This window comes from Caretta caretta, chromosome 3 (assembly GCF_965140235.1).
Source record: "Caretta caretta isolate rCarCar2 chromosome 3, rCarCar1.hap1, whole genome shotgun sequence".
NCBI classification, from domain to species: Eukaryota; Metazoa; Chordata; order Testudines; family Cheloniidae; genus Caretta; species Caretta caretta.
This window is the reverse complement of record NC_134208.1, coordinates 43,407,536-43,431,680: the sequence shown is the minus strand read 5'-3', so window position 1 is coordinate 43,431,680 and position 24,145 is coordinate 43,407,536. Positions and strand designations below refer to the sequence as shown.

At 41.9% G+C, this 24,145-nt stretch overlaps 1 protein-coding gene across 2 annotated transcripts in view; it reads left to right on the top strand.

Annotated features, from left to right (window-relative positions):
* CSMD1 (CUB and Sushi multiple domains 1) overlaps positions 1–24,145 on the top strand; it is a 1,991,107-nt gene that overhangs the window by 1,269,336 nt on the left and 697,626 nt on the right. For both annotated transcript variants that reach the window (XM_048845330.2, XM_048845329.2), the window contains exon 8: positions 19,311–19,398. In XM_048845330.2, coding sequence (XP_048701287.2) covers positions 19,311–19,398 — 88 coding nt within the window. The remainder of the gene's footprint in view (positions 1–19,310; positions 19,399–24,145) is intronic.

Sequence of the window (24,145 nt, the reverse complement as noted above, 5' to 3'; positions counted from 1 at the left end):
AAAAGCTGAGAGTGCTTAGTAGTGAGTGAATAATGCAAAAATATTTTCTACAAATAGTCAGACTTTTTTAAAAATGAAAATGCATTGGCCCTGCTCCCACTTGGCTTTGTTTGCTTTCCACAAACACTGGAATAATTGTGTTTTAGTGATAGAAATGTTAATGGAAAGTGAAGTTGAGTCACATGCACATATATATTTTTGGAATCCGAGTTTTAAAGTCATGTGCACAACCTATTTGTGCCAGAAGTGTTTATATATTCATTTGACCAGGGATCAAAAATTTGTACCACATAAATTAGTTGACCAATCAGAAGGAAAAAATGAATTTTGAATATTTATGGTCAATCTATAGTATAGAAATGGTTTAGGTTTAACGTGCATGGCTTAGGTGCTTTCGAAAATCCCTTCCATTGCATAACAAAAAAATTTAATCTGCTCATAAATGTTCCACAAGCAGAAAGGGAGGCTAAATTAATCAAATTATTTGCTGTGCCACATTCATTCATTCAGCTCAAGCAGTGAGATACTTTTAAAGAACTGCATCTGTTTTACTCATTTAAGGGGCATAGTTTCTTCTAATTCCATGCACCTAACTAATATTAAGGTTGTACTTTGAGAAGAGATCATATGCATAAATGCCAGTAGGTTATATACTCTTCAGAGCGGGGACTGCATCTTCCCCTGTGTTTGGAATGCATGGGTTTTCCTTTTTCCAACAAACAATAAAGGTAATTAGGATTGTTTTCAATTTCAATTAATTTTCAAAGCATAATTTTCTACTGAGCAAAATTATATCTAGAATTTGCTTTGATTTCTGAAACATCAATCAACCTTTTCAAAATTAAAATGCAAATTGATTTTAAATTTAGGTAGCTAATAATAATCAAGAAATGTAACTGTAATATATTGAAGCCATGCATTTATTACCACTTAATTTTACCAGTACTGTATATTTTATTTTCATTGCATTTATCTGCAACGTCTCAGTTGGAAAGAGACTGGTATTTACATATGTCAGATTTGATTTGCATCATTATAGGGAGACATAGTGCTCATTCACTGTCAAGTCTCGCCTGGTTTACAAACTTTTCAATCTCCACTAGAAAATCTGCCACTCCTGGTGTCACCTTTCCACACAATGAACTTCTGGGTCTTTCCTTTTCTCTTGACCTCAAAGCGTTATTTGAGAAGGGCATTTTGTAGGCAGTTCTTGTAACTTTCAGTTTAATTTGAAGGACACTCTAAACTGATTATTGCAAAAACAAGGGTGGCTGAGTTTATCTAATCTGTCAAAAAATTTCATTGGATTGATAATACAATGAGAGATGATGGAGACTATAAAAGTGTCAAACTACTAAATATAAATGATAGGTGCCTTTGAGTGGGGCAGGCAGTAGAAGTACATGTTAACCTGATAGACACTGAAAAAAGAAGTGTGCACACAGCATGAAAACCCTGGACAAACACACTTTTACTTTTAGGCTCAAGCCAGCAAAGCGCTTAAGCACATGCTTAATGGAAGCACATTCATAATGTGTTTGATGTCAGATGTGATTACATACCAGTGTATAGTTAGGGATATTCCTGAGTACTTTGTTGGAGTGGGGTGTTAGTGTTTATGCTAGTTGTCTAGAGTTGTAATTACAACTTTTGAAAGATTCTTTCTTCTGCTACATATCCATTTAACCTGCTTATTCCATTATGTTGGATCAGTACCTCCAGAAGCAGAATATTTGTTGTGAGCACCAGAGTTGTCCTTTTTCTAGCTTCCAGACCATGGGTGAGACAGAAAAGTAGGCTAACTGCAGAAAGACAGGCAGACCAAGCCCATTCAACAAGTAAACATAAGTACAACTCATATTTGGGGCAAAAAATTGTGGGACATTGCACTTAGTGGCAAAACGCTAATTGACCCAAGTGGGATGGACTTGACCACAAAAATACATATTAAAATCTACAGTAGTTAGACACAGTACAACATTGTTATTTCTTTTACATCAAAAGAGAAAAAAGTAAAAAGGAAGCCAAGTGGCCACAGCTAGTGGCATTGAATAAATAACAAAGTTTCTGCTCTCTGCTAGCTCTCTGATTGTAGCCACAATTAACCAATGAACACTATTCCCAGAGCTGTGAAAATTCCCCTGGGAATGACCATGCTAGAGTAAGCAAAAGAAGACATGTGGCTTACCCTTAGTCAAAAACATAGAAAGAATATCCATTTTTACCAAATGGAAATGGACATCAGTATTTTCAGGCTGAATCATAGAGGTTGCAGTGGGCAAAAAAAAAAAAAAATACTCCATGAAACAAATTCCTAGCTCCCCTCAAATGTTCCCTTCAGTAAAAGCTTGACAATAGAGAAGTCTAGCAACATACTTTAGCATGATCTGAGACAGGATGAAAAGCTAGTTCCAGAGTTATGTAGGCGCCACTGACAACGCTGTACCTCCAGTCCAACAAAGACGTGTCTGTTGGTTTTGATCATCTTTGTCATAAATATAAAGGGAAGGGTAAACCCCTTTGAAATCCCTCCTGGCCAGGGGAAAGCTCCTCTCACCTGTAAAGGGTTAAGAAGCTAAAGGTAACCTCGCTGGCACCTGACCAAAATGACCAATGAGGAGACAAGATACTTTCAAAAGCTGGGAGGAGGGAGAGAAACAAAGGGTCTGTGTCTGTCTATATGCTGGCCTTTGTCGGGGATAGACCAGGAATGGAGTCTTAGAACTTTTAGTAAGTAATCTAGCTAGGCATGTGTTACATTATGATTTCTTTAAATGGCTGAGAAAAGAATTGTGCTGAATAGAATAACTATTTCTGTCTGTGTATCTTTTTTGTAACTTAAGGTTTTGCCTAGAGGGGTTCTCTATGTTTTTGAATCTAATTACCCTGTAAGATATCTACCATCCTGATTTTACAGGGGGGATTTCTTTATTTCTATTTACTTCTATTTTTTATTAAAAGTCTTCTTGTAAGAAACTGAATGCTTTTTCATTGTTCTCAGATCCAAGGGTTTGGGTCTGTGGTCACCTATGCAAATTGGTGAGGCTTTTTATCCAACATTTCCCCGGAAAGGGGGGGGTGCAAGTGTTGGGAGGATTGTTCATTGTTCTTAAGATCCAAGGGTCTGGGTCTGTAATCACCTAGGCAAATTGGTGAGGCTTTTTACCAAACCTTGTCCAGGAAGTGGGGTGCAAGGTTTTGGGAAGTATTTTGGGGGGAAGGACGCGTCCAAACAGCTCTTCCCCAGTAACCAGTATTAGTTTGGTGGTGGTAGCGGCCAGTCCAAGGACAACGGGTGGAATATTTTGTACCTTGGGGAAGTTTTGACCTAAGCTGGTAAAGATAAGCTTAGGAGGTTTTTCATGCAGGTCCCCACATCTGTACCCTAGAGTTCAGAGTGGGGGAGGAACCTTGACAATCTTTAATGTACTTCTCAGTTAAAAAAGAAAGAGGATGTGGCCCTAAGCAAAGGTAATAATCTTTGTACAAAATATGCCTTGTAAGGTATCATTTGAAAACTAATAACTTGCTGGTCAATAACATCATGGTGAAATAAATATAGCAACATCATATGTAAACCTGTGAATTCCCCTTATGAAATGTCACTAGCATATGTTCAATATCAGATGCCCTTGCCTTGGTAAAGTTGTTCAATGGGTCTATCCCAGAGAAAAGAATGTAGCTCTTCTTCGAGTTTTTGCTATGACGATTCCATTCTAGGTGTGTGCGCACGCACATGCACAGCCGTCGGAGATTTTTGACTTAGCAGTACCCATGGGGTCGGCTGTAGCACCCTCTTGAGTGCCACGCTTATGCAATTGTACATTAGGCACTGCCAACCCTACGCCCTCTCAGTACCTTCTTACCAACCGCGATGGTTGGTCGGAGCACTTTGTCTTGCATCGCAAGAGCATTAGCGGTCCGTTGTTCTGTCTCCTTTGTTAGCTGAAAGGTACTTAGTTAGACCTTTACGTTAAGTGTTAGAGTAGTTGTTTAGGAGTTAGAGTCCCTGCTGGGACTTCACCTCGGAGCGGGGCATGCCCCATTCCCCAGACTCTAAGCCATACTCATCGTGCAGTCAGATGATGCCCACTAGAGACCCCCATGAGAGCTGTTTAAAGCATTTGGGGGGAGTCCCACAGAAAGCACCAATGCAGGATCTGCAAAAACTTTCGCCCTTGAACTCAGAAGGAGCAGGATATCTGCTTGAGGGCCCTCCTCATAGAGACTGTGCTTTGTCCTACATTGGAGCCCTTTCGATTGGACACCACGCCTGGTACCTCAGTGTTGGCACACAGCACACCACCAGCACTGCAGCTCCATTCCCCATCCCCGGTGCGTAAGAAGCAGTCAAAGTCGATGGGCCCACCAGCACCTCCGAAAAAGGGGGCTTCGGGCAAAGGACCTGTGTCAGGCTACATGCCCACACTGCAGCTGCTCCTGGGTACCGCTGCGGTAGGACCACGTAGTCTAGCCAGGGTCCCGCCTCCAACTCCTGGGAGCAACAAGGGGTCCCAGCCCCTAGCAGGGTCCAGCAGCCAAAAAGCAAGCAGGCTGACTGGCACTGCAGAAAACAAGCCAGGTGACAGACCCGGCCAATGCCCTGGCATCTACAGGCAAGCTGGTTATGGGACTGTCCCCTAAAGCAATGGAGCATCCCTGATTCCGATATTGCAAGCATCGGTCACCATCACCATGACCTTGGACCCTTGCACCACAGCCTTGGTCCCCGATTAGAAAACACAGGTCCCTGACACCAAGATCTCCAACTGCAAGGCACGGGATACCTGAATCATGATGCTGATCCTCATACCCATGGTACCATTGGGCCTCCTGCCAGAGTTTGCCCTGGTGCATATCACCATCACCTAGGTGGTCTCCCAGGTGTTGATCCCCCAGGTGCGTGATTGTTCCTGGTCGTGGACTCACAGAACTGGTCTCTGGCTCCCCAGTACCGCTCTTCGGGCAGGCACCATCCTGGCCTTCTCCTTACTCGTCACAGATGAGGGTCAGTTGGCAGACTCAAGCATCTAAGGCTTCGCCCTGGTCACCAGAAGGGCAATGGTCCAACCCTGAAGAGGAGGTCAGCCCTTTGCCTATAAAAGGCAAATCTCCACTGTCCCACGAGACCGGCACGGCTTCAGAAGTGGCACCGCGGAGTCAAGGGCAGTGGCCTGCTAAGTGGCAGAACTGGAATCTGTGGGGTGTACCTGTTATGCTGGTTCCGTACTCCCATCGTTCCTCCCAGGCCTCATCAGACAAGCTGCCCCTGGCACAGCTGGCACCCTAATCAGAGCACGGTGACAAATCTGGTGTGGGGGTAACACAGCAGACCCCAATATCCAAGGAGCCATCCCCAGATAAACAAGGGGAAGCAGTCTCTCCCCCTGCTGTGCAGTCATCTGCATCGTCTCTGGACGAAGCGGTGGTGGGCCCCTCGCAAACGAGCAGCCCCCTTGACGACTTCAAGGAGTATCAGGCCCTGCTCAAAAGGGTGGCTGCCAACCTGAACTTGGAGGTCAAGGAACTAGTGGAGGAGTCCAACCTTTCTAATATTATACTCTCCTTCACCCCGGCCAGGGTCACGTTTCCCGTCCACCCAAGCATCCTTAAAATTGCAAAGTCTGTGTGTCAGACCCCCTCTTCCATCTTACCTAACTCCAAGAAGGTGGGAAAGAAGTATTATGTCCACGCAAATGGGTTTGAGTACCTCTACACCAGAGGTGGGCAAACTACGGCACGCAGGCCACATCCAGCCTGTGGGACCCTCCTGCCTGGCCCCTGAGCTCCTGGCCTGGGAGGCTAGCCCCCGGCCCCTCCCCTGCAGTTCCCCCTCCCCAGCAGCCTCAGCTTACTGCATCGCCGGCACAATGCTCTGGGCGGCCGGGCAGCACAGATGCAAAACCTCGGCCTGACCAGGTCCTCTGTGCTGTGCAGTGGCATGGCTGGCTCCAGCTGGGTGGTGTGGCTGCCTGTCCTGGAGCTCTGGGCGGCGTGGCTATAGCGCCACCAGCCACCGGTGCTCCAGGCAGCACGGTAAGGGGTCAGGGAGCAGGGGTGAGGGGGGTTGGATAGAGGGCAGGGGAGTTCGGGGCGGTGGTCAGGGGGCGGGGGTGTGGATGGGGGTGGAGTGATCAAGAGTGGGGAACAGGGGGTTTAATGGGGGCAGGGGTCCCGGGAGGAGGGGGAGAAAGGAGAGGGGGGTTGGATGGAGTGGCAGGGGGCAGTCAGGGGCAGGGGTTCTGGAGGCAGTCAGGGGACAGGGAGAAGGGGTGGTTGGATGGGGCAGTGATCCCGGAGGGGCAGTCAGGAGTGAGAGGAGGGGTTGGATGGGGTGGCGGGGGGGCATCGGGACGGGGGGGTCTGGGGCGGTCAGGGACAGGGAGCAGGGAGTGGTGGACAGGGCAGGAGACCCAGGGGTGGGGGAGTCAGGGGGTGAGATGCATGGGGGGTCAGATAGGAGGTCAGGGGCTCAGCCTGGCTGTTTGGGGAGGCACAGCCTCTCCTAACCGGCCCTCCATACAATTTTGGAAATCCGATGTGGCCCTCAGGCCAAAAAGTTTGCCCGCCCCTGCTCTGCACCCACACTCCAGGAGAATCCCTGGTCAACGAAAGGGACCAGCAGGGACAGGCGAGGGGCACACTGAAAGATAAAGACACCAAGAGGCTGGATTTGTTTGGCAGGAAAATTTATTCAGCACCCAGCCTGCAATTTCAGGTATTTAACTATCAGGCCCTGCTAGGCACATACAACTTCAACCGGTGGGACTCCATCAGCAAGCTGAAGGAGGACCTACCACAGGACCAAGCCGAGGAGTACGTCGCCTTGGTGGCTGAGGGCAAAATGATGGTGAGAGGCTCCCTCAAGATGTCCTGGGATGCTATGGACTCTGTGGTCAGGGAAGTCACCTCCGCAGTGGTCATGAGGCACAGCTCCTGGTTACAGTCCTCTGGGCTGTCCCAGGAGATGCAGACTACCCTTCGGGACCTTCCATTTGAGGGAGCAGGGCTCTTTTCAGAGCTGACTGACTCATAGCTCCATGGCCTTGAAGACTCCTATTCCACCCTCTGTTCTTTGCACCTTCACAACCTTTCAGCAGGCTAGAAAGCCTTTCCATCCCCTGCCTCTGTTGAGGTCCTGGGGTATCCCCCGGTCCAGCTCCTACAAAAAGAATGGTGACAAAGGATTTAAATAGCGCCACCCTTCATCTTCCCATTCCTCCACCCAGTCTCGTTCTTCCAGAGGCCAAGGAAGCCAGAATCAGGTGTTTTGAGGATGCGCCCAAGGATGGCACCCTAGTAATTTCCCAGGACCCCCTGCTCTTTCCTCAACCGTCTTAGGACTATACAAGAGAAGGGCAAAGAAAACCCCCAAGTTACCTTTTAAATGTATTCTTCTGAAGGATACCTCCAGGAAAAACATCTTTCACCTAAGACGACAAAGGTACCAGCTCTTTGATTTCGAGGGGATAGATATTGACACAGGGGTTCAGTCAGCCATCTTGATGGAAATGTGGTGAGGATTTTATCTTGAACCAAGTCTAGCTTGTTAAGTTAGTTACTAGAAAGCATTCTATCTTGTAACCATTTCTCACTTTAATACTTGTACTCAAAATTTATTTCTTTGGAATGAAATAAAGTAGCTTTATTTTTAATCTAAACCAACTGAGTGCTGTGTTTGAACTGAACTATTTGGTAAATCCTGTTAAGATAGCAAGTTATTGGGTATTGATTCTTTTTAAAGGATCAACAAACCTTAAAATTCCTCTGATTGTCCCAGGCGAGGGCTGCACATTTTGGGAAAACAGGGTTGTGAAGAGTGAGGAGTCACCTGACCAGTTGTTAACCGAGGCTAATGAAGATCAGTGGAAATCTGTGGTAGCATTGGACATGGGCTACCTAATACACAGCTATAGAGTGCATGCTTGTTGTGGATATGGGCATCCCACACAGAGAGCTATAGTAGGAAGGCATTTTGAGGCACTCAGGGTAATTGGTCATACAATTCTTCACTGGTCTGGATTGCACCTCAGAATGTAACAGAGAAGTCCTGCTATTTTTAAAATAAGGAATATTTTTAAAAAACATGACTAGAATCTTATTTCTTTTCCTCTCACCCTCTACTCCCAAATCTCCTTGCATCCATGTTCTGTTGCTGCAGTCTAACTGGAAAACAAAAGCATATATGCCTTTTTTGAGTGATGGTTCATTGCAGATCTATATGCATGTGAGAAACATTAGTGAAGAATGATCTACAGATGTGTTTTAAATAACTATTCAACTTATTTCTTTTCTGAATTTGGAAATTTCATCACAATTTGAAAAACATGACACAGTGTCTGAAACAGGACACTGTACAAGATGCAGTGTACTTTTGCATTCAAAAAGTTACATTCGTTCATTAAAATTGAATTCATTAATTGACTCTGGCAGTCAGTTGCATCGTCTAAATATTTTTGGTATATTGAACTGGGAGCAAGATATGTACTAATAAATAGTATATGCATTTTTTCAATATCTGAATAGGCAAAAATATAAACCCTTGCAGGAGAGCCCATTCTTTTCTGTGTTGTACGTTGTTAGCACTAGAATGAATATGTCCTGGAGAATCAAAATTTTGTGCCATTTGATTACTTTATTCTATGTGAAATGTGTTGATGGTCTCCATACAGGTCCTAGAAGATAGATGTCAACATCACACATATTACTATCAGTTATCAATCCTTTTGACAGTTTGAGAAGTGCTCTTCAACGTTCTGTGAATAAACAGAAAAATCCCACTTTGCAGTACTGTAATCTAGAACATCATGAGCATTAAATTTACGGGGGAAAGCCATGAGAACTGCAAATGATCAGGGAGAAAAAAGAACTTTAAAAAAGAAATAAATTGAGCTCTTTTCAGACTATTTGAAAACATGTGCATGCTTACCAAACTTTCTAAGACACAAAACTGTTCCAGTAGCCTCTAGCAATGGAAATTTTCTAGTGAGATTATTGAAGTGAGATGATCAGATTAGAAAAAGTTAAACATGTTCCAGCATTACAAATAACTTTTATTTTTTTTATAGTGCCTAGGAGCCATAGTCATGGACCAGGCACTGTACAAACTCAGAACAAAAAAGGTGGCTCCTGCTTCAAATAGTTTCCAATATAAATAAAACATGAGATGAGATGGTTGCAGTGCGGAGTACAACAAAACAGTGAGACAATATTGGTCAACACAATAAGTGGTAGTCTCAGCACACCAATGGCCTATTGTTGTCAGGTATTTTTGTAGACATCACAGGAGAGTTGAAAAGAGGGTTTTGAAGAATGATGAGGTAGCTTTGCAAATGTTAGTAGGGAGCTGTTCCCAACAGACAGCTGCAGCGGCACAGGAGCCAGCAAACTGAGCTGTAAACAGGGGAGTTTCAGTGGGAGTTTGTATTGTGGTGCTTGTTTGGGCTTGGTTTTTGCTGTGAGTGGTGGTGTTTTGGTGTGGTTTGTGTTTCCCAGATTAACAGGATTTAGGTGGGGAGGCTATGACAGATACAGAGGAAGCAGTGGGAGTGATCCATGTAGTGGAAGACACAACAAAGATGACTGGATGTGGAAGCTGCGGTATGCACATGATCCTGGAGGGGGTACCTGGAAAGAGTTTTGTCTGCATGAAGTGCCTCTGATAGAGCTGATGGAAGAGAAGATCCTAGGACTGGAGATGCAGGTGGAAAGTCTGGTTGAGTTTAGAAGGGGGTTTGAGCAGATTATGGAGCAAAGACATGAGGGAGCTGAAGGGAAAAGCTCCGACTTGCAGATGGAAGGAGGACTGAAGAATTCTGAGGGGAGACTGCTGGGTGAAGAAATTGGACAATGGAAGCATGTGACTAAGAGAACCAGGTAGAGGAAAAGACTGGCTAGTGAAGGAGAAATAGAGCTCAAGAACTGGTTTGCAGAGTTGGAAAATGAAGAAGGGGCTCAGCAGGTGGTCACTGAAGGTGGAAGGGCAAAGAAGAAGAGAAGAGCAGCTAGTCCTTTAGGAAAAGGGGAAGAGTCAATGGAGACTACACCAAATATGAGCCCCAGGAGGATACAGGATGGGTTGAAGAGGATTAAAAGGGAGAATAGGAATGGAAAGAACTTGCAGCCAGAGGGAACAGGGAATAGACCGGAGAATCGCACTGTCACCAGGAAAAGGCAGGTCTACGTGATCGGGGACTCCTTACTGAGAAGAATAGACAGGCCTGTAACCAGAGCTGATTTAGAGAATAGAAAGGTATGCTGTCTTCCAGGTGCTAAGATATGGGATGTGGACCTGAGGTTGAAAAGGATGCTGAAGGCAGCGGGAAAGAATTCACTGATTGTCCTTCATGTGGGAACAAATGATACCGGTAGATTCTCACTGGAACGTATCAAGGGAGACTATGCCAGACTGGGGAAGACTCTTAAGGAAATCGAGGCTCAGGTGATCTTCAGTGGGATTCTGCCTGTTCCTAGAGAAGGGCAACAAAGGTGTGACAAGATTATGACTATCAACAGATGGCTCAGGCAGTGGTGCTATGAGGAGGGCTTTGGGATGTGTGGCCACTGGGAGGCATTCATGGACAGAGGACAGTTCTCTCGGCATGGACTTCATCTGAGTCGGGAAGGAAATAGACTTCTAGGATGGAGGCTGGCACAACTGATTAAGAGAGCTTTAAACTTGGAATTTGGGGGAGATGGTTGGGAGATGTCCAGGTAATCTCCATGCTGGATTTTAGCATTGAGAAGGCAGAAAACAAAGTAAGAAAGGATACAGCCATGGGTAGGAGAATGGACATAAGGAGGAAGGGCAGTGTGGATACCAGTCTAATAGGGAAGTGGATTGGACTGAAGAATTTATGGATCTAAAGGCAGAAGAGGCCTGGGATTACTTCAAGTCAAAGCTGCAGAAGCTATCGGAAGCCTGCATCCCAAGAAAGGGGAAAAAATTCATAGGAAGGAGTTGTAGACCAAGCTGGATGAGCAAGCATCTCAGAGAGGTGATTAAGAAAAAGCAGAAAGTGTACAGGGAGTGGAAGATGGCAGGGATCAGCAAGGAAAGCTAACTTATTGAGGCCAGAACATGGAGGGATAAAGTGAGACAGACTAAAAATCAGGTAGAGTTGGACCTTGCAAAGGGAATTAAAACCAATAGTAAAAGGTTCTATAGCCATATAAATAAGAAGAAAACAAAAAAAGAAGAAGTGAGACTGCTAAACACTGAGGATGGAATGGAGGTTAAGGATAATCTAGGCATGGCCCAATATCTAAACAAATACTTTGCCTCAGCCTTTAATAAGGCTAATGAGCATCTAGGGATAATGGTAGCATGACAAATGGGAATGAGGATATGGAGGTAGATATTACCATATCTGAGGTAGAAGCGAAACTTGAACAGCTTAATGGGACTAAAATCGGGCAGCCCAGATAATCTTCATCCGAGGTTATTAAAGGAATTGGCACATGAAATTGCAAGCCCATTAGCAAGAATTTTTAATGAATCTGTAAACTCAGGGGTTGTACCGTATGACTAGAGAATTGCTAACATAGTTCCTATTTTTAAGAAAGGGGGAAAAAGTGATCCAGGTAACTATAGGCCTGTTATTTTGACACCTTTAGTATGCAAGGTCTTGGAAAAAAATTTGAATGAGAAAGTAGTTAAGGACATTGAGGTCAATGGTAAATGGGACAAAATACAACATGGTTTTACAAAAGGTAGATTGTGCCAAACCAACCTGATCTCCTTCTTTGAGAAAGTAACAGATTTTTTAGACAAAGGAAACGCAGTGGATCTAATTTACCTAGATTTCAGTAAGGCGTTTGATATGGTGCCACAGGGGGAATTATTAGTTAAATTCGAAAAGATGAGGATCAATATGAAAATTGAAAGGTGGATAAGGAATTGGGTAAAAGGGAGACTACAGTGGGTCATACTGAAAGATCAACTGTCAGACTGGAGGGAGGTTACCAGTGGAGTTCCTCGGGGATTGGTTTGGGGACCAATCTTATTTAATCTTTTTATTACTGACCTCGGCACAAAAAGTGGGAGCGTGCTAATAAAGTTTGCAGATGATACAAAGCTGGGAGGTATTGCCAATCTAGAGAAGGATCGGGATATCATACAGGAGGATCTGGATGATCTTGTAAACTGGAGTAATAATAATAGGATGAAATTTAATAGTGAGAATGCAGGGTCATGCATTTAGGGATTAATAACAAGAATTTTAGTTATAAGCTAATTTATAACTAAAGGGACACATCAATTAGAAGTAACAGAGGAGGAGAGGGACCTTGGAATATTTGTTGACCACAGGATGACTATGAGCCGCCAATGTGATATGGCCGTGAAAAAAAACTAATGCAACTAATGCAGGCGAGGTATTTCCAGTAGGGATAAGGAGGTTTTAGTACCGTTATACAAGGCACTGGTGAGACCTCACCTGGAATACTGTGTGCAGTTCTGGTCTCCCATGTTTAAGAAGGATGAATTCAAACTGGAACAGGTACAGAGAAGGTCTACTAGGATGATCCGAGGAATGGAAAACTTGTCTTATGAAAGGAGACTCAAGGAGCTTGGCTTGTTTAGCCTAACTAAAAGAAGGTTGAGGGGAGATATGATTGTGCTCTTTAAATATATCAGAGGGATAAATACCAGAGAGGGAAAGGAATTATTTAAGCTCAGTACCAATGTGGACACAAGAACAAATGGATATAAATTGGCCATCGGGAAGTTTAGACTTGAAATTAGATGAAGGTTTCTAACCATCAGAGGAGTGAAGTTCTGGAATAGCCTTCCAAGGGAAGCAGTGGGGGCAAAAGACCTATCTAGCTTCAAGATTAAACTCGACAAGTTTATGGAGGAGATGGTATGATGGGATAACATGATTTTGGCAATTAATTGATCTTTAACTTTTCATGGTAAATAGGCCCAATGGCCTGTGATGGGATGTTAGATGGGGTGGGATCTGAGTTACTACAGAGAATTCTTTCCTGGGTATCTGGCTGGTGAATCTTGTGCACATGCTCAGGGTTCAGCTCATCCCCATATTTGGGGTTGGGAAGGAATTTTCGTCCAGGGCAGATTGGAAGACGCCCTGGAGGTTTTTCGCCTTCCTCTGTAGCATGGGGCATGGATCACTTGCTGGAGGATTATTTGCACCTTGAAGTCTTTAAACCATGATTTGAGGACTTCAATAGCTCAGACATAGGTGAGAGGTTTATTGCAGGAGTGGGTGGGTGAGATTCTGTGGCCTGCATTGTGCAGGAGCTCAGACTAGATGATCATAATGGTCCCTTCTGACCTTAATATCTATGAGTCTATGAGTTTAACTGTGAGGGGCATCATGGGAAAAAGGACAAAGGTGTCTGTTTGAAACATTTAACAAGAGGTGATGGAGACTGGCATCATGGATCAATGGGAGGTTGGGGGTCAACATTTTGATACTGATTGAGAGATGCTAGCTAGTATGGGATTAGGCCCTGAAAGGCTTTGAAAGTGAAAACTAGCATCTGATGTTTGATGTAATAGAGAAGGGGAAACTGGTGGAGGAATGTTAAGAGACAGATGACATAAACAGGTTAAGAGAATGATCTTTGCAGCAATATTCTGAATGGATGTAAGTGAGACAAGACTCATTTATCAAGGCCAAATAAAAACATATTGTGGTAATCAAGATGTGAGATGATAACAGTTTTAGCCATGTGGCTGAATAGAAAAGGCCATATCTTCTGATGCAAAAAACAATAAGCAAGATTTAGACATAGCCTGGATGTGAGGTTCTAGAGAGATGTCATAGATGAAGATGATGACCATGTTAGATTTCTGTTTCAGGGAGGATAGTGGTGGTGTCCCCAATGATTGTGGGGGGAGATAAGAAACTCTTAGTTGGGTCCACTTGTGTGTCTTTCAAAAGTTTTCAGTAGAAGTGAGGTCAAAAATCTTGATGCCAAAGAAATAATTATTGGAAAATGGAGAGAAGTGTTGATAAAGGGCAAATTCTGGGTAAACACCACAATGTTAACAAGCAAAAGACTTGTAGTACATCTGAATATTAAAAATTTATAGAGAACCTTCAAGACATCTAAACTACTGAAGGTAATCAATGGCTTGATTTAAGTTGAGCAATTTGTTCTCCCCTCCCCCCCACCAACAACCTGAAAAGGTAAGATCAGACAAGCTTGTCTTGTGCAAGGAACAGGAGTTATTTTGTTATGACAACATATCATGCCTCTATAGACTGTAACAAGATCAAGATGTTTGATCTTCCCTAGTGGAAAACACAAAGTAAGAGCTTGGACCATGTTTAACAAATCCTGTACTGCAAGATGTGGTAGATCCCAGAGGTATGATCCTTGCCATATTTAAAGGAGCAGTACACCTCTGGATGAACACTGGCCTGGATCCCCCCTCTCATAAAAGTACCTGTAAATGTGAGGAGAAAGGGCTGTGGTGAAGAGGAAAATTCTGAAATACTTCTCTTGTGAAGAACATTCATTTGGGGGTTAGGGAAAGTTCCATTTTAATTGATTAAGCAGCGGTTCTTTCACTAGAACATCCAAATCCCATAGTACCTGAATAAGTCAAAAGCCATCTGTATGGAGACACTGTGAACCTGTTGACTTGTGGTATTCATCTTTGAACCAGGCTCATTTGAAAGTGAAAACAGGCAAATTTTCACTAAAAATGTGATAGTATTTTCCAGAGAAAAATCAGATATTTAAAAAGTTATAAATTTCTTCTGCAGGAACATCAGGTTTTGCATTGAAACATGCTTGGCCACTGTATAAATCAATGATACATCCACATCTTGAATACTGTGTGAAGTTCTGGTCACCCCCATCTTTATATATATATATATATATATATATATATATATATATAAAAGAAATGGAAAAGGTACAGAGAGGAGCAAATAAAATGAGTTAGAGTATGGAACAGTATCCACATGAGGAGAGATTAAAAAGACTGGGACTGTTCAGCTGGGAAGAGAGACAGCTGAGGGGTGTGGGATATGAATCATGAATGGTGTGAGAAAATGAACAAGGAAGTACTAATTACCCTTTCACATAGCACAAGAAGTGGGGTCACCCAATGAAATTAATAGGCAGCAGATTTAAAACTAACAAAAGGAAGTACTTCTTCACATGACGCACAGTCAACCTGCGGAACTCATTGCCAGGGGATGTTGTGAAGGTCAAAAGAATAACTGGGTTCAAAAAGAATTAGATAAGTTCATGGAGAATAAGTCCATTGGTGGATATTAGCCAAGATGATCAGGAATGCAACCCAATGTTCTAGGTGTTCCTATGCCTCTGACTACCAAATGCTGGGACTGGAGAAGGGGGGAGTGGATCACTGGAGGATGGGGGATTTCCCTGTTCTGTTCATTCCCTTTGAAGCATCTGGCATTGGCCACTGTTGGAAGACAGAATATTGGGCTAGATGGACCATTGGTCTGACCCAGTACAGCCGTTTTTATGAGGAAAATCAATCCACTTTGTGGAGATGATATACAGTAAAACCATTTTGAACAATGAAATTACTTGGAGTAAAATTTCCAGCTTTTTTAAAAATTATGTTTAACTTGCTTATTTCAACACACTGCTACCAATTAGTCCTCAGTGGAAAGTACAAAAGATTCTCCATAATTACGGACCTCTGAACTCAAACTTAAACCACCATGCCACAGGCAGAGTTGCTCCTGTTGTTGTAAGGGTGCTTATGATAAAGGTTTAAAGTGACTGAAAATACTATCTTGAGGTTTCCTAGTTCTTACTCTTGAAAAATAGCTCTGTCAAATTTGCAGCCTTGTCAAATGAAAACATTTTTGGTCAGAGTTTTTTTTTGTTTTTGTGTTTTTTTTTTCCTGGTTGCTAAACCTTATATCTGAAAATAAAGATTTCTGCTTTGCTATCAGCATTAACACTGTGGAATCAGAATTTATTTGCCTGTTCTGTTGAGGATGTGTGGGACAGAATAGAATCCAGCTTACTCTAACATAGCTATAATGACACGCCTGTGCTTGCCAGAAGCTGGGAATGGGCAATTGGGAATGGATCACTTGGTGATTCCCTGTTCTGTTCATTCGCTCTGGGGCACCTGGCATTGGCCACTGTCAGAAGACAGAATCCTGGGCTAGATGGACCTTTGGTTTGACCCAGTAGGGCTGTTCTTATGACAGTAGTAAATACTTGACTTTGTCAGAAACCTGAGGAAATATAAGAAGATTAGATATTGTTAGAAGCATATATGCAACAGGAAGTGGTTAGTTTAGCAAGGGTAGTTTTCTGACTATAACCATGCTTTAAAATTGACTCTTGTAACAAACTTTTTGTATATATTTAGAGATGAACTCTTCTGGAAGAATAAATGTAGCTAGCAAAACTGAACTCTAAGAATAAATATTTTTGTTTATACACTAGTTTGTCTCATTCTTAATCACAGTGCAGAAACGAAATAATTCATATTCACGTAAGTAGTACTATTTAATAAGACTTATTTGTATACATTAACTACTGGAGGATCAGGCCCTTAGCCTGGAAATGTTTCCTTGATCATCACCTTGGATAGAGAAAATGTTCACGTTGCATACACTAATATGGAAATACTGTGAGTCAGAAGCTCCAGAATTGGATTTTTACTCATAACAATTTGATTTATGTCACAATATACCAGGAAGGAACTTCCTTTAAGTTACTGTTATGTTTCATAGCTAGAATGTTCATTTTTTTTAGCTGTATCCGGAAATACATCTCTCACATTATGATAATCTTTCATCAGCTGATTTTGAACATTTTTGGAACAGACAATATACTGTATCAGAGACAGAGAAAGGAGATAAATACAGTTTTTAACTCTGATAGGCTGGTGGGTGTTGCTATTTTCTATATCTTTAAAATCATTGCATCTCTGAGACAAGAATGGAGGTGATTCAGACGTTTAAATGTGCCATAATTATTGCAATTTTATCAGTTTTAGGAGGAAGCTATACTTGAGGCAAGCAATTCTGCACTTACAAGAGCTTTTTACTTAGCTGTATTTTTGTAGCACTGCAATGCCTTTTTTATATGAATTGATTTCCATGAGTATTTCTCATCTTGTATAAAGCTTTAGCTTTCAGATAAATTAATTGCCCATGATTCTGCTGGAACAGTCAGTCAGGATTTATAGCTCTTATCTTCTGATTGTACATAACCTGTTTGTCACCATGCTTCCTCTATGTCACCTTATTCCATTCAAAAGCCTATCACTGCTTGAGAAATTTACATCTAATCTCCCATCACCTCTCAATCGCAATGCTGTCTTCTGTCATCTGTAATCTACTCAGGCCTGTCTAATTCAGTCTGTGCTGCTAAAACATTCCAACTAACTACACTTTCTGTATTCAGGAAGAGAGTACTACCTTATCCTTAAAGGGTTTTCAGAGATTCTGAAGATGACATGTTTTTTTTCTTCCTCTATCCTTCATGGAGGGAAGCAAAGAAGAAACGGAAGGTGTGTGTATGTGACAGACAGAGAGAGAGAGAGAGACTGATTGTATTTATATTCATTTTTGTGAGGGCCATAAACTGTAAAGGTATTTTGTATGCCATTATCTGTATATTTGTAATCAATATAATATTTAAGCATATTACATAAATAACTAAGAGTTACCACTTTCTAGATAGAAGATAAAAACATAATCACACACTTTACAAGTAAAATCAGAGTCTTAGTTCTGTGAGGACCATAACTTTATACAAATTTGTCTGTAACAGCTGTGTGGGTGTGTGTGAGGGGAGAATACAGACTCTACTCTACCTGATGTGGGGGAAAGGGCACAATGGAGACTTCAAGCTGCCTTAGCGCTTTCACATATTCCTGAGTTGGCCAGGAGTAAATCAATATACTATTCCACTGAACACATGTGTTTCTAGTGGGGTCCTACTGGGATTGGTTCTTGGTCCTTTAACTTTTTTATTAATTAACTGGATGGAAAACTTAAAAACACTGATAAGTTTGCAGATGACACACAAATCGGGGGAGCAGTAAATAATGAGGATATGTCACTGATTCAGAGTGATCTGGATTTCTTGGTATGCTGGCCTCATGCAAATAATATGCATTTTAATATGGCTAAATGTATACATCTAGAACAAAGACTGTAAGCCCTACTTAAAAGATGGGTGACTCTAGCCTGGAAGAAGTACCCTGAAAAAGATTTGGGGCTCATGATGGATAATGCAACACTCTGGCATTATCCTTGGATGCATGAACAGGGAATCTCTAGTACGAGTCAAGAGGTTATTTTATTTCTGTATTTAGATTTGGGGCAACTGTTGATGGAATACTGTGTCCATTTCTGGTTTCTGCAATTGAAGAAGGATATTGATAAATTAGAGAGGGTTCAGAGAAAAGCCACAAGAATGATTAAAAGATTAGAAAACATGCCTAGACTCAAGAAGCAAAATCTATTTACCTAACAAAAAAGCTTAAGGAGCAACTTGATTGGTCTATAACAGGGGTTCCCAAACTTGGTTCATGGCTTGTTCAGGGTAAGACCCTGGCTGGCCGTGAGATACTTTGCTTACCTGAGCGTCCACAGGTATGACCTCTTGTAGCTCCCAGTGGCCACGGTTTGCCGATCCTGGAAGTGGTGGCCCAGCCTGCGCCGCTTCCTGCAGCTCCCATTGTCTGGGAACGGTGAACCGTGGCCATTGGGAGCTGCGAGCAGCTGTACCTGTGGACGTCCAGGTAAACCATCTTGTGGCCCACCAGGGGCTTACCCTGAACAAGCTGTGAACCAAGTTTGGGTACCCCTGGTCTATAAGTACCTACATGAGGAAAAATATGGGCTCCTCAGTCTAGCAGAGAAAGGTATAACACAATCCAATGGCTGGACATTGACGCCATCCAAATTCAGACCAGGAATACTGTGTATATTTTTAATGGTGAGAGTAATTAATCATTGGAACAATTTATCATGGGTTGTGGTGGATTATCGGTCACAGACAATTTATAAATCAAGATTGGATGTTTTCTAAAATACAAGCTTTAGGAATTATTTTGGGGAGGTTCTTTGGCCTATGTTATACGGAAGGCAGGCTAGATTATCACAATGGGCCCTTCTGGCCTGGGAATCTATGAAACAAATGTATATTAAGATGCAGTTTGTTGTCTTTATTTGTATTACCGTCCTGAAAATATATTGAGCATATAGATAATGTTCCTCTTGTAGAACTCGAAGTGTGGATGGCTGAAGAATCATTTACTTAGTTTTAAGACTAACTGTTCTTTTTGTTTCTCCTTCTTCTTTTTTTAATTCTGACTGCAGTGAGTCAAGGTGGGGATGCAGTCACATCTGACATGTGTCCTGATCCTGGAATTCCTGAGAATGGGAAGAGGGCAGGCTCTGACTTCAGGTAGGAACTGCATGTGTGTTGAAGTGGAAGGGGCTTTTAGGTGCCAGTTATAGTTGTGTTACTCATTGTTACCATTTTGTGGAATACTATAGATTGAAAAATTCTGATATGGTGGAAACAACCATGTTGGCTATCTTATTTTATATATTGTGGCTCACTGTGCTTTCAGTAATTAGATTTTAATGTTCTTCGAGTGCTTGCTCATGTCCATTCCATGTTAGGGGTGTGTGCTCGCCACATGCACCGGTACCGGAAATTTTTCCCTCAGCAATATCTGTAGGGGACCAGCTCTGGCACCCTCTGGAGTGGGGGCCACATGGAATCCTCAGTTCCTTCTTGCTGCCAGTGATGGTGCTGGAACGTCTTCTGCTTCGGCTAGCATTGTTTTATTCTCTGTTCTTGCGAACTTTGTAAATTCTGTAATATAGCTGAATGTAGTTAGAAGTTGAATTAGTTTTCCTTAGTAGTAGTTCCTAAAGTCTTCATTAGTCCTAAACGGAACTTAGTCTGGGGATGGGGCATGTCCTCGTTCCCAGGCTTTAAGCTTTTGATCATTGCAAACAGCTAAAGACCATCAGTGATCCACATAGTAGCTGCCTAAGATGCTTGGGCGAAGGGAACATAAGCAACAAATGTCGTCTTTGTACGTCCTTCAAACCCAGGATGAAAAAGGAGCGGGACAATCGCCTTAAAGCACTCCTGATAGAGTCAGCACTCACCCCAGCATTGGAGCAACAGTCCGACTTGGCACTGAGCCCACCTGATGATCACTTTAGATAAGCTATTACCAGCAGGACAGTGGGGTGGGAGGAGGTATTGTTTCATATTCTCTGTGTATATATAAAGTCTGCTGCAGTTTCCAAGGTATGCATCTGATGAAGTGAGCTGTAGCTCACGAAAGCTCATGCTCAAATAAATTGGTTAGTCTCTAAGGTGCCACAAGTACTCCTTTTCTTTTTGCGAATACAGACTAACACGGCTGTTACTCTGAAACCTTTTATTTCAAGGAATTTAGAAAAGACCAATGTGAATAATACCTTGGTCTTAAAATAGTGCCTGTTGTACCTGGGGAGGGAATGAGCAGTAGGAAAAGGACAGGAAGTAGAGGATCATGTTGGAAGCTCTAAAAGTATTTTAGATAGAGAGAGATCTCAATGTCCAGGAAATAAAAAAATAATGCACACAGCACCCACCATTGGTAAATTAATTTGAGTAGTAGTAGAAAAACAAGAGACTTCTTGTTCTTACCATGGTTGAAATATAGGCTTGTTGATACTCCCGAACTTCAAGACATCTCTAAAGTCATGGTCAACTTACGTCAGTCAAATGAAATGTCAGTCTCCTATCATTACACTGTATTTATATCAAATAATGTTGACAGCACACTGTTTGTTCCTTTAAGGGAAAATTTCTACCTTATCTCATTTATTCGTTACATGGAATTGTGAGGATTTAGATTTAAAATAAACAAATGTTGGAAACTATTAGTTAAAAATATACATCGTATCAAAATGTAGGCTTGACATTTTTAAGACAATATGTTAAATGAATTGGCCATGATTTTTGAGATTTAGTCAACCAAAGAAACTAATATTATGTAATCCACATGTTTCTACCAAAACAAGACAATTATGCGTATTAATTTCTGAAGCAAAAGGTTTGTAGCATTAAAATTCCACCTGTTCTGCTGGGGAATTCCTTTCCCTTTCAGAAAAATTCCATTGAATACTTGGAGAACAACAAGTTCCTGTTTAAAAAAACAAAACACTAACTTCCTGAAGTCCATTAAGAAATGTAAGGTTCTAAAACTGTAAATTAACTGTCAGTACTTCAAGGATTTATTCATATTCCTTATATTTACATCCTCTGAGTAGTCCCACTGACTTCAGCAGCGACTGCTCATAGGGTGACTTCAGCAGAGCCAGGATTTCAATGGGACTTTTGCCATGACCTCAATAGAGCCAGGATTTCATCCACTTGGGTGAAGTTAAACATGTCTCTTGTAGTATCAAGGCCTATGTTTGCAAATTGTAGTTCATTTTCTTTGAGGCTGGTATTAAAATAATGGTTGCCCCATCACAACAACAATTGCTTTTGATTTCATAAGCCTAATGCACACACAGAGCCATGTGTCATGGTAAAAGCGCTACTGAACTAGTTTGCTAATGTAACACGATCTCCAAACCTCCTGCACAGGCATGCGCAATTGCACCCTGATTATGTTATGTCTGCAGGACAGGTACGGTTACTAAATATCACTGATACCTGGGGTTAATGTGGTATAAGCTAATCTAAACCGATCACAGATTTCGCTGCTCTTTGGGGACACATTTTAAACACTTTTTAAAATGTTTAACTTTTTATGTACACATTTTTCTGATCATTTTCATATTTAAGCCTATAAAACAAAGAAAAGAACTTCATTTGAAAAGAATATCTAAGGTGTTGCATTGGGACTGTCAAGCTTCCTCCCCCACTCTGAACTCTAGGGTACAGATGTGGGGACCTGCATGAAAACCTCCTAAGCTTACTTTTACCAGCTTAGGTTAAAACTTCCCCAAAGTACAAATTAATTTTATCCTTTGTCCTTGGAATATCCACTGCCACCACCAAACTCTAACTAGGTTTACTGGGAAACGTAGTTTGGACACGTCTTTCCCCCCAAAATCCTCTCAACCCTTGCACCCCACTTCCTGGGAAAGGTTTGTAAAAATCCTCACCAATTTGCATAGGTGACCACAGACCCAAACCCTTGGATCTGAGAACAATGAAAAAGCATTCAGTTTTCTTACAAGAAGACTTTTAATAGAAACAGAAGTAAATAGAAGTAAAGGAATCACCTCTGTAAAATCAGGATGGTAGATACCTTACAGGGTAATTAGATTCAAAACATAGAGAATCCCTCTAGGCAAAACCTTAAGTTACAAAAAAGACACACAGACAGAAATAGTCATTCTATTCAGCACAGGTCTTTTCTCAGCCATTTAAAGAACTCATAATCTAACACATATCTAGCTAGATTACTTACTAAAAGTTCTAAGACTCCATTCCTGGTCTATCCCCGGCAAAATGCAGCATACCGACAGACACAGACCCTTTGTTTCTCTCCCTCCTCCCAGCTTTTGAAAGTATCTTGTCTCCTCATTGGTCATTTTGGTCAGGTGCCAGCGAAGTTACCTTTAGCTTCTTAACCCTTTACAGGTGAGAGGATTTTTCCTCTGGCCAGGAGGGATTTTAAAGGGGTTTACCCTTCCCTTTATATTTATGACAGGGACATATTAATTGGGAAAGTTTGGGAAAATAAATCTTCCTTGCTATTTTAATTTTCAGTGGATTATTGCAATAAATATAATTAACTGTCTTTTTATCTTTCACTTGTTAGATGTTTGTTTGACTCTTGGGTATAATATCATCAAAACACTATAGCTCTGTTACAGGCATGAAATACTCCATAGAATGACTTTTTTTTTCAAAATAGATAAATGGACATTATAAAAACAAAATGTAATGTTCTGTAACTGTTAAATATCCATCTTAACCCAAAATATGTGAGAGTTCCTTCTGAATTTACTTAGTAAGACATGAGCTCAGGTTCTCTGTTTTTACTTATGATAGCTGTTGAAGTTTTAATGGGACTGCATTCTGACTAAGATATTATTCAATGTAAGTAAGAGTCATAGACTCAGGCCATGTTTAGGGCTAAATCCTGATTCCAATTATTTCAATGGGAAGTTTGCCTGTAACTTCAATGGGATTAAGATTTTGCTCCTAATATGTCCTTATTATGAGCCTCTAAATCACAGTAGTGAGCAGTCAGTGGGATTGCTTGTCTGTAACTGCACCTCAGTGTAAGTAAGGGGTTCACAAACATGCACTCTAAGTTCCAAGGGGCTAGTCTACTCTGGAGACAATATAAAAATGGCACCTTCTGACTCAGATCTACATCCTGTGATTCATATCAGACAGCTATAATGGCAAATAATACGTTCTTTGCTATATCCTGATAGCCCTCTGAAGCATGTGGAGTTATGACAGAATGAGCTAGATTCTATTTTCTGCATATTCCTCAACAGAATTGTTAAATAGTTCCATTTGCAGGATAAAATTCTGCCCTAAATTCTGCCCTGTGTGAGCAACCACACAGAAGACTTGTAATCTCAAATTCTGTCACACTTATTCATGATGTGAATGTTCTCTTCTGTTCTTCCTCCCTGCTCCTCACGCACATGCTGGCTGAGGTAGCTGGCCTGGTGCAGAGGGTGTTTCGTGTACTGCATGCTGGGTAATAACATGAGGACTTCCAACTTTCTTAAACTAAACTGTCTCTTTTTAAAAAGAACTATTTACAGAGGTGCTGCAACTGTAACTAACATTCTAGTCACAGCCGGTCACACACTGACTTTATGGTACCATCTCCAAAATCTTCCCTCCTCCAACTTGTGCTCCTCCCTCCACATTCCATGCAGCTTGCTATGCAGTGGAGAAGTAAGCTCCTCCAGATATAGGAAGGTAGTAACTAATTCCTTCCCAGTGCAATGGAAGAATCAGGGAGGAATTGTGACTCACATTTTAACCTTACAGAAACACAAAAAAATGTGTACATGTAACTCTAGACAGAATATTGGTCTGCCAGATCATTATTGGAAATGGGGTTGTAACAAAGGATTAACTCAATTTGACTGTGAGATCCTAAGCTGTATACCGTTGGTGGGGAAAAATAAAACCCATCATTCTCCTCCATGGCCTA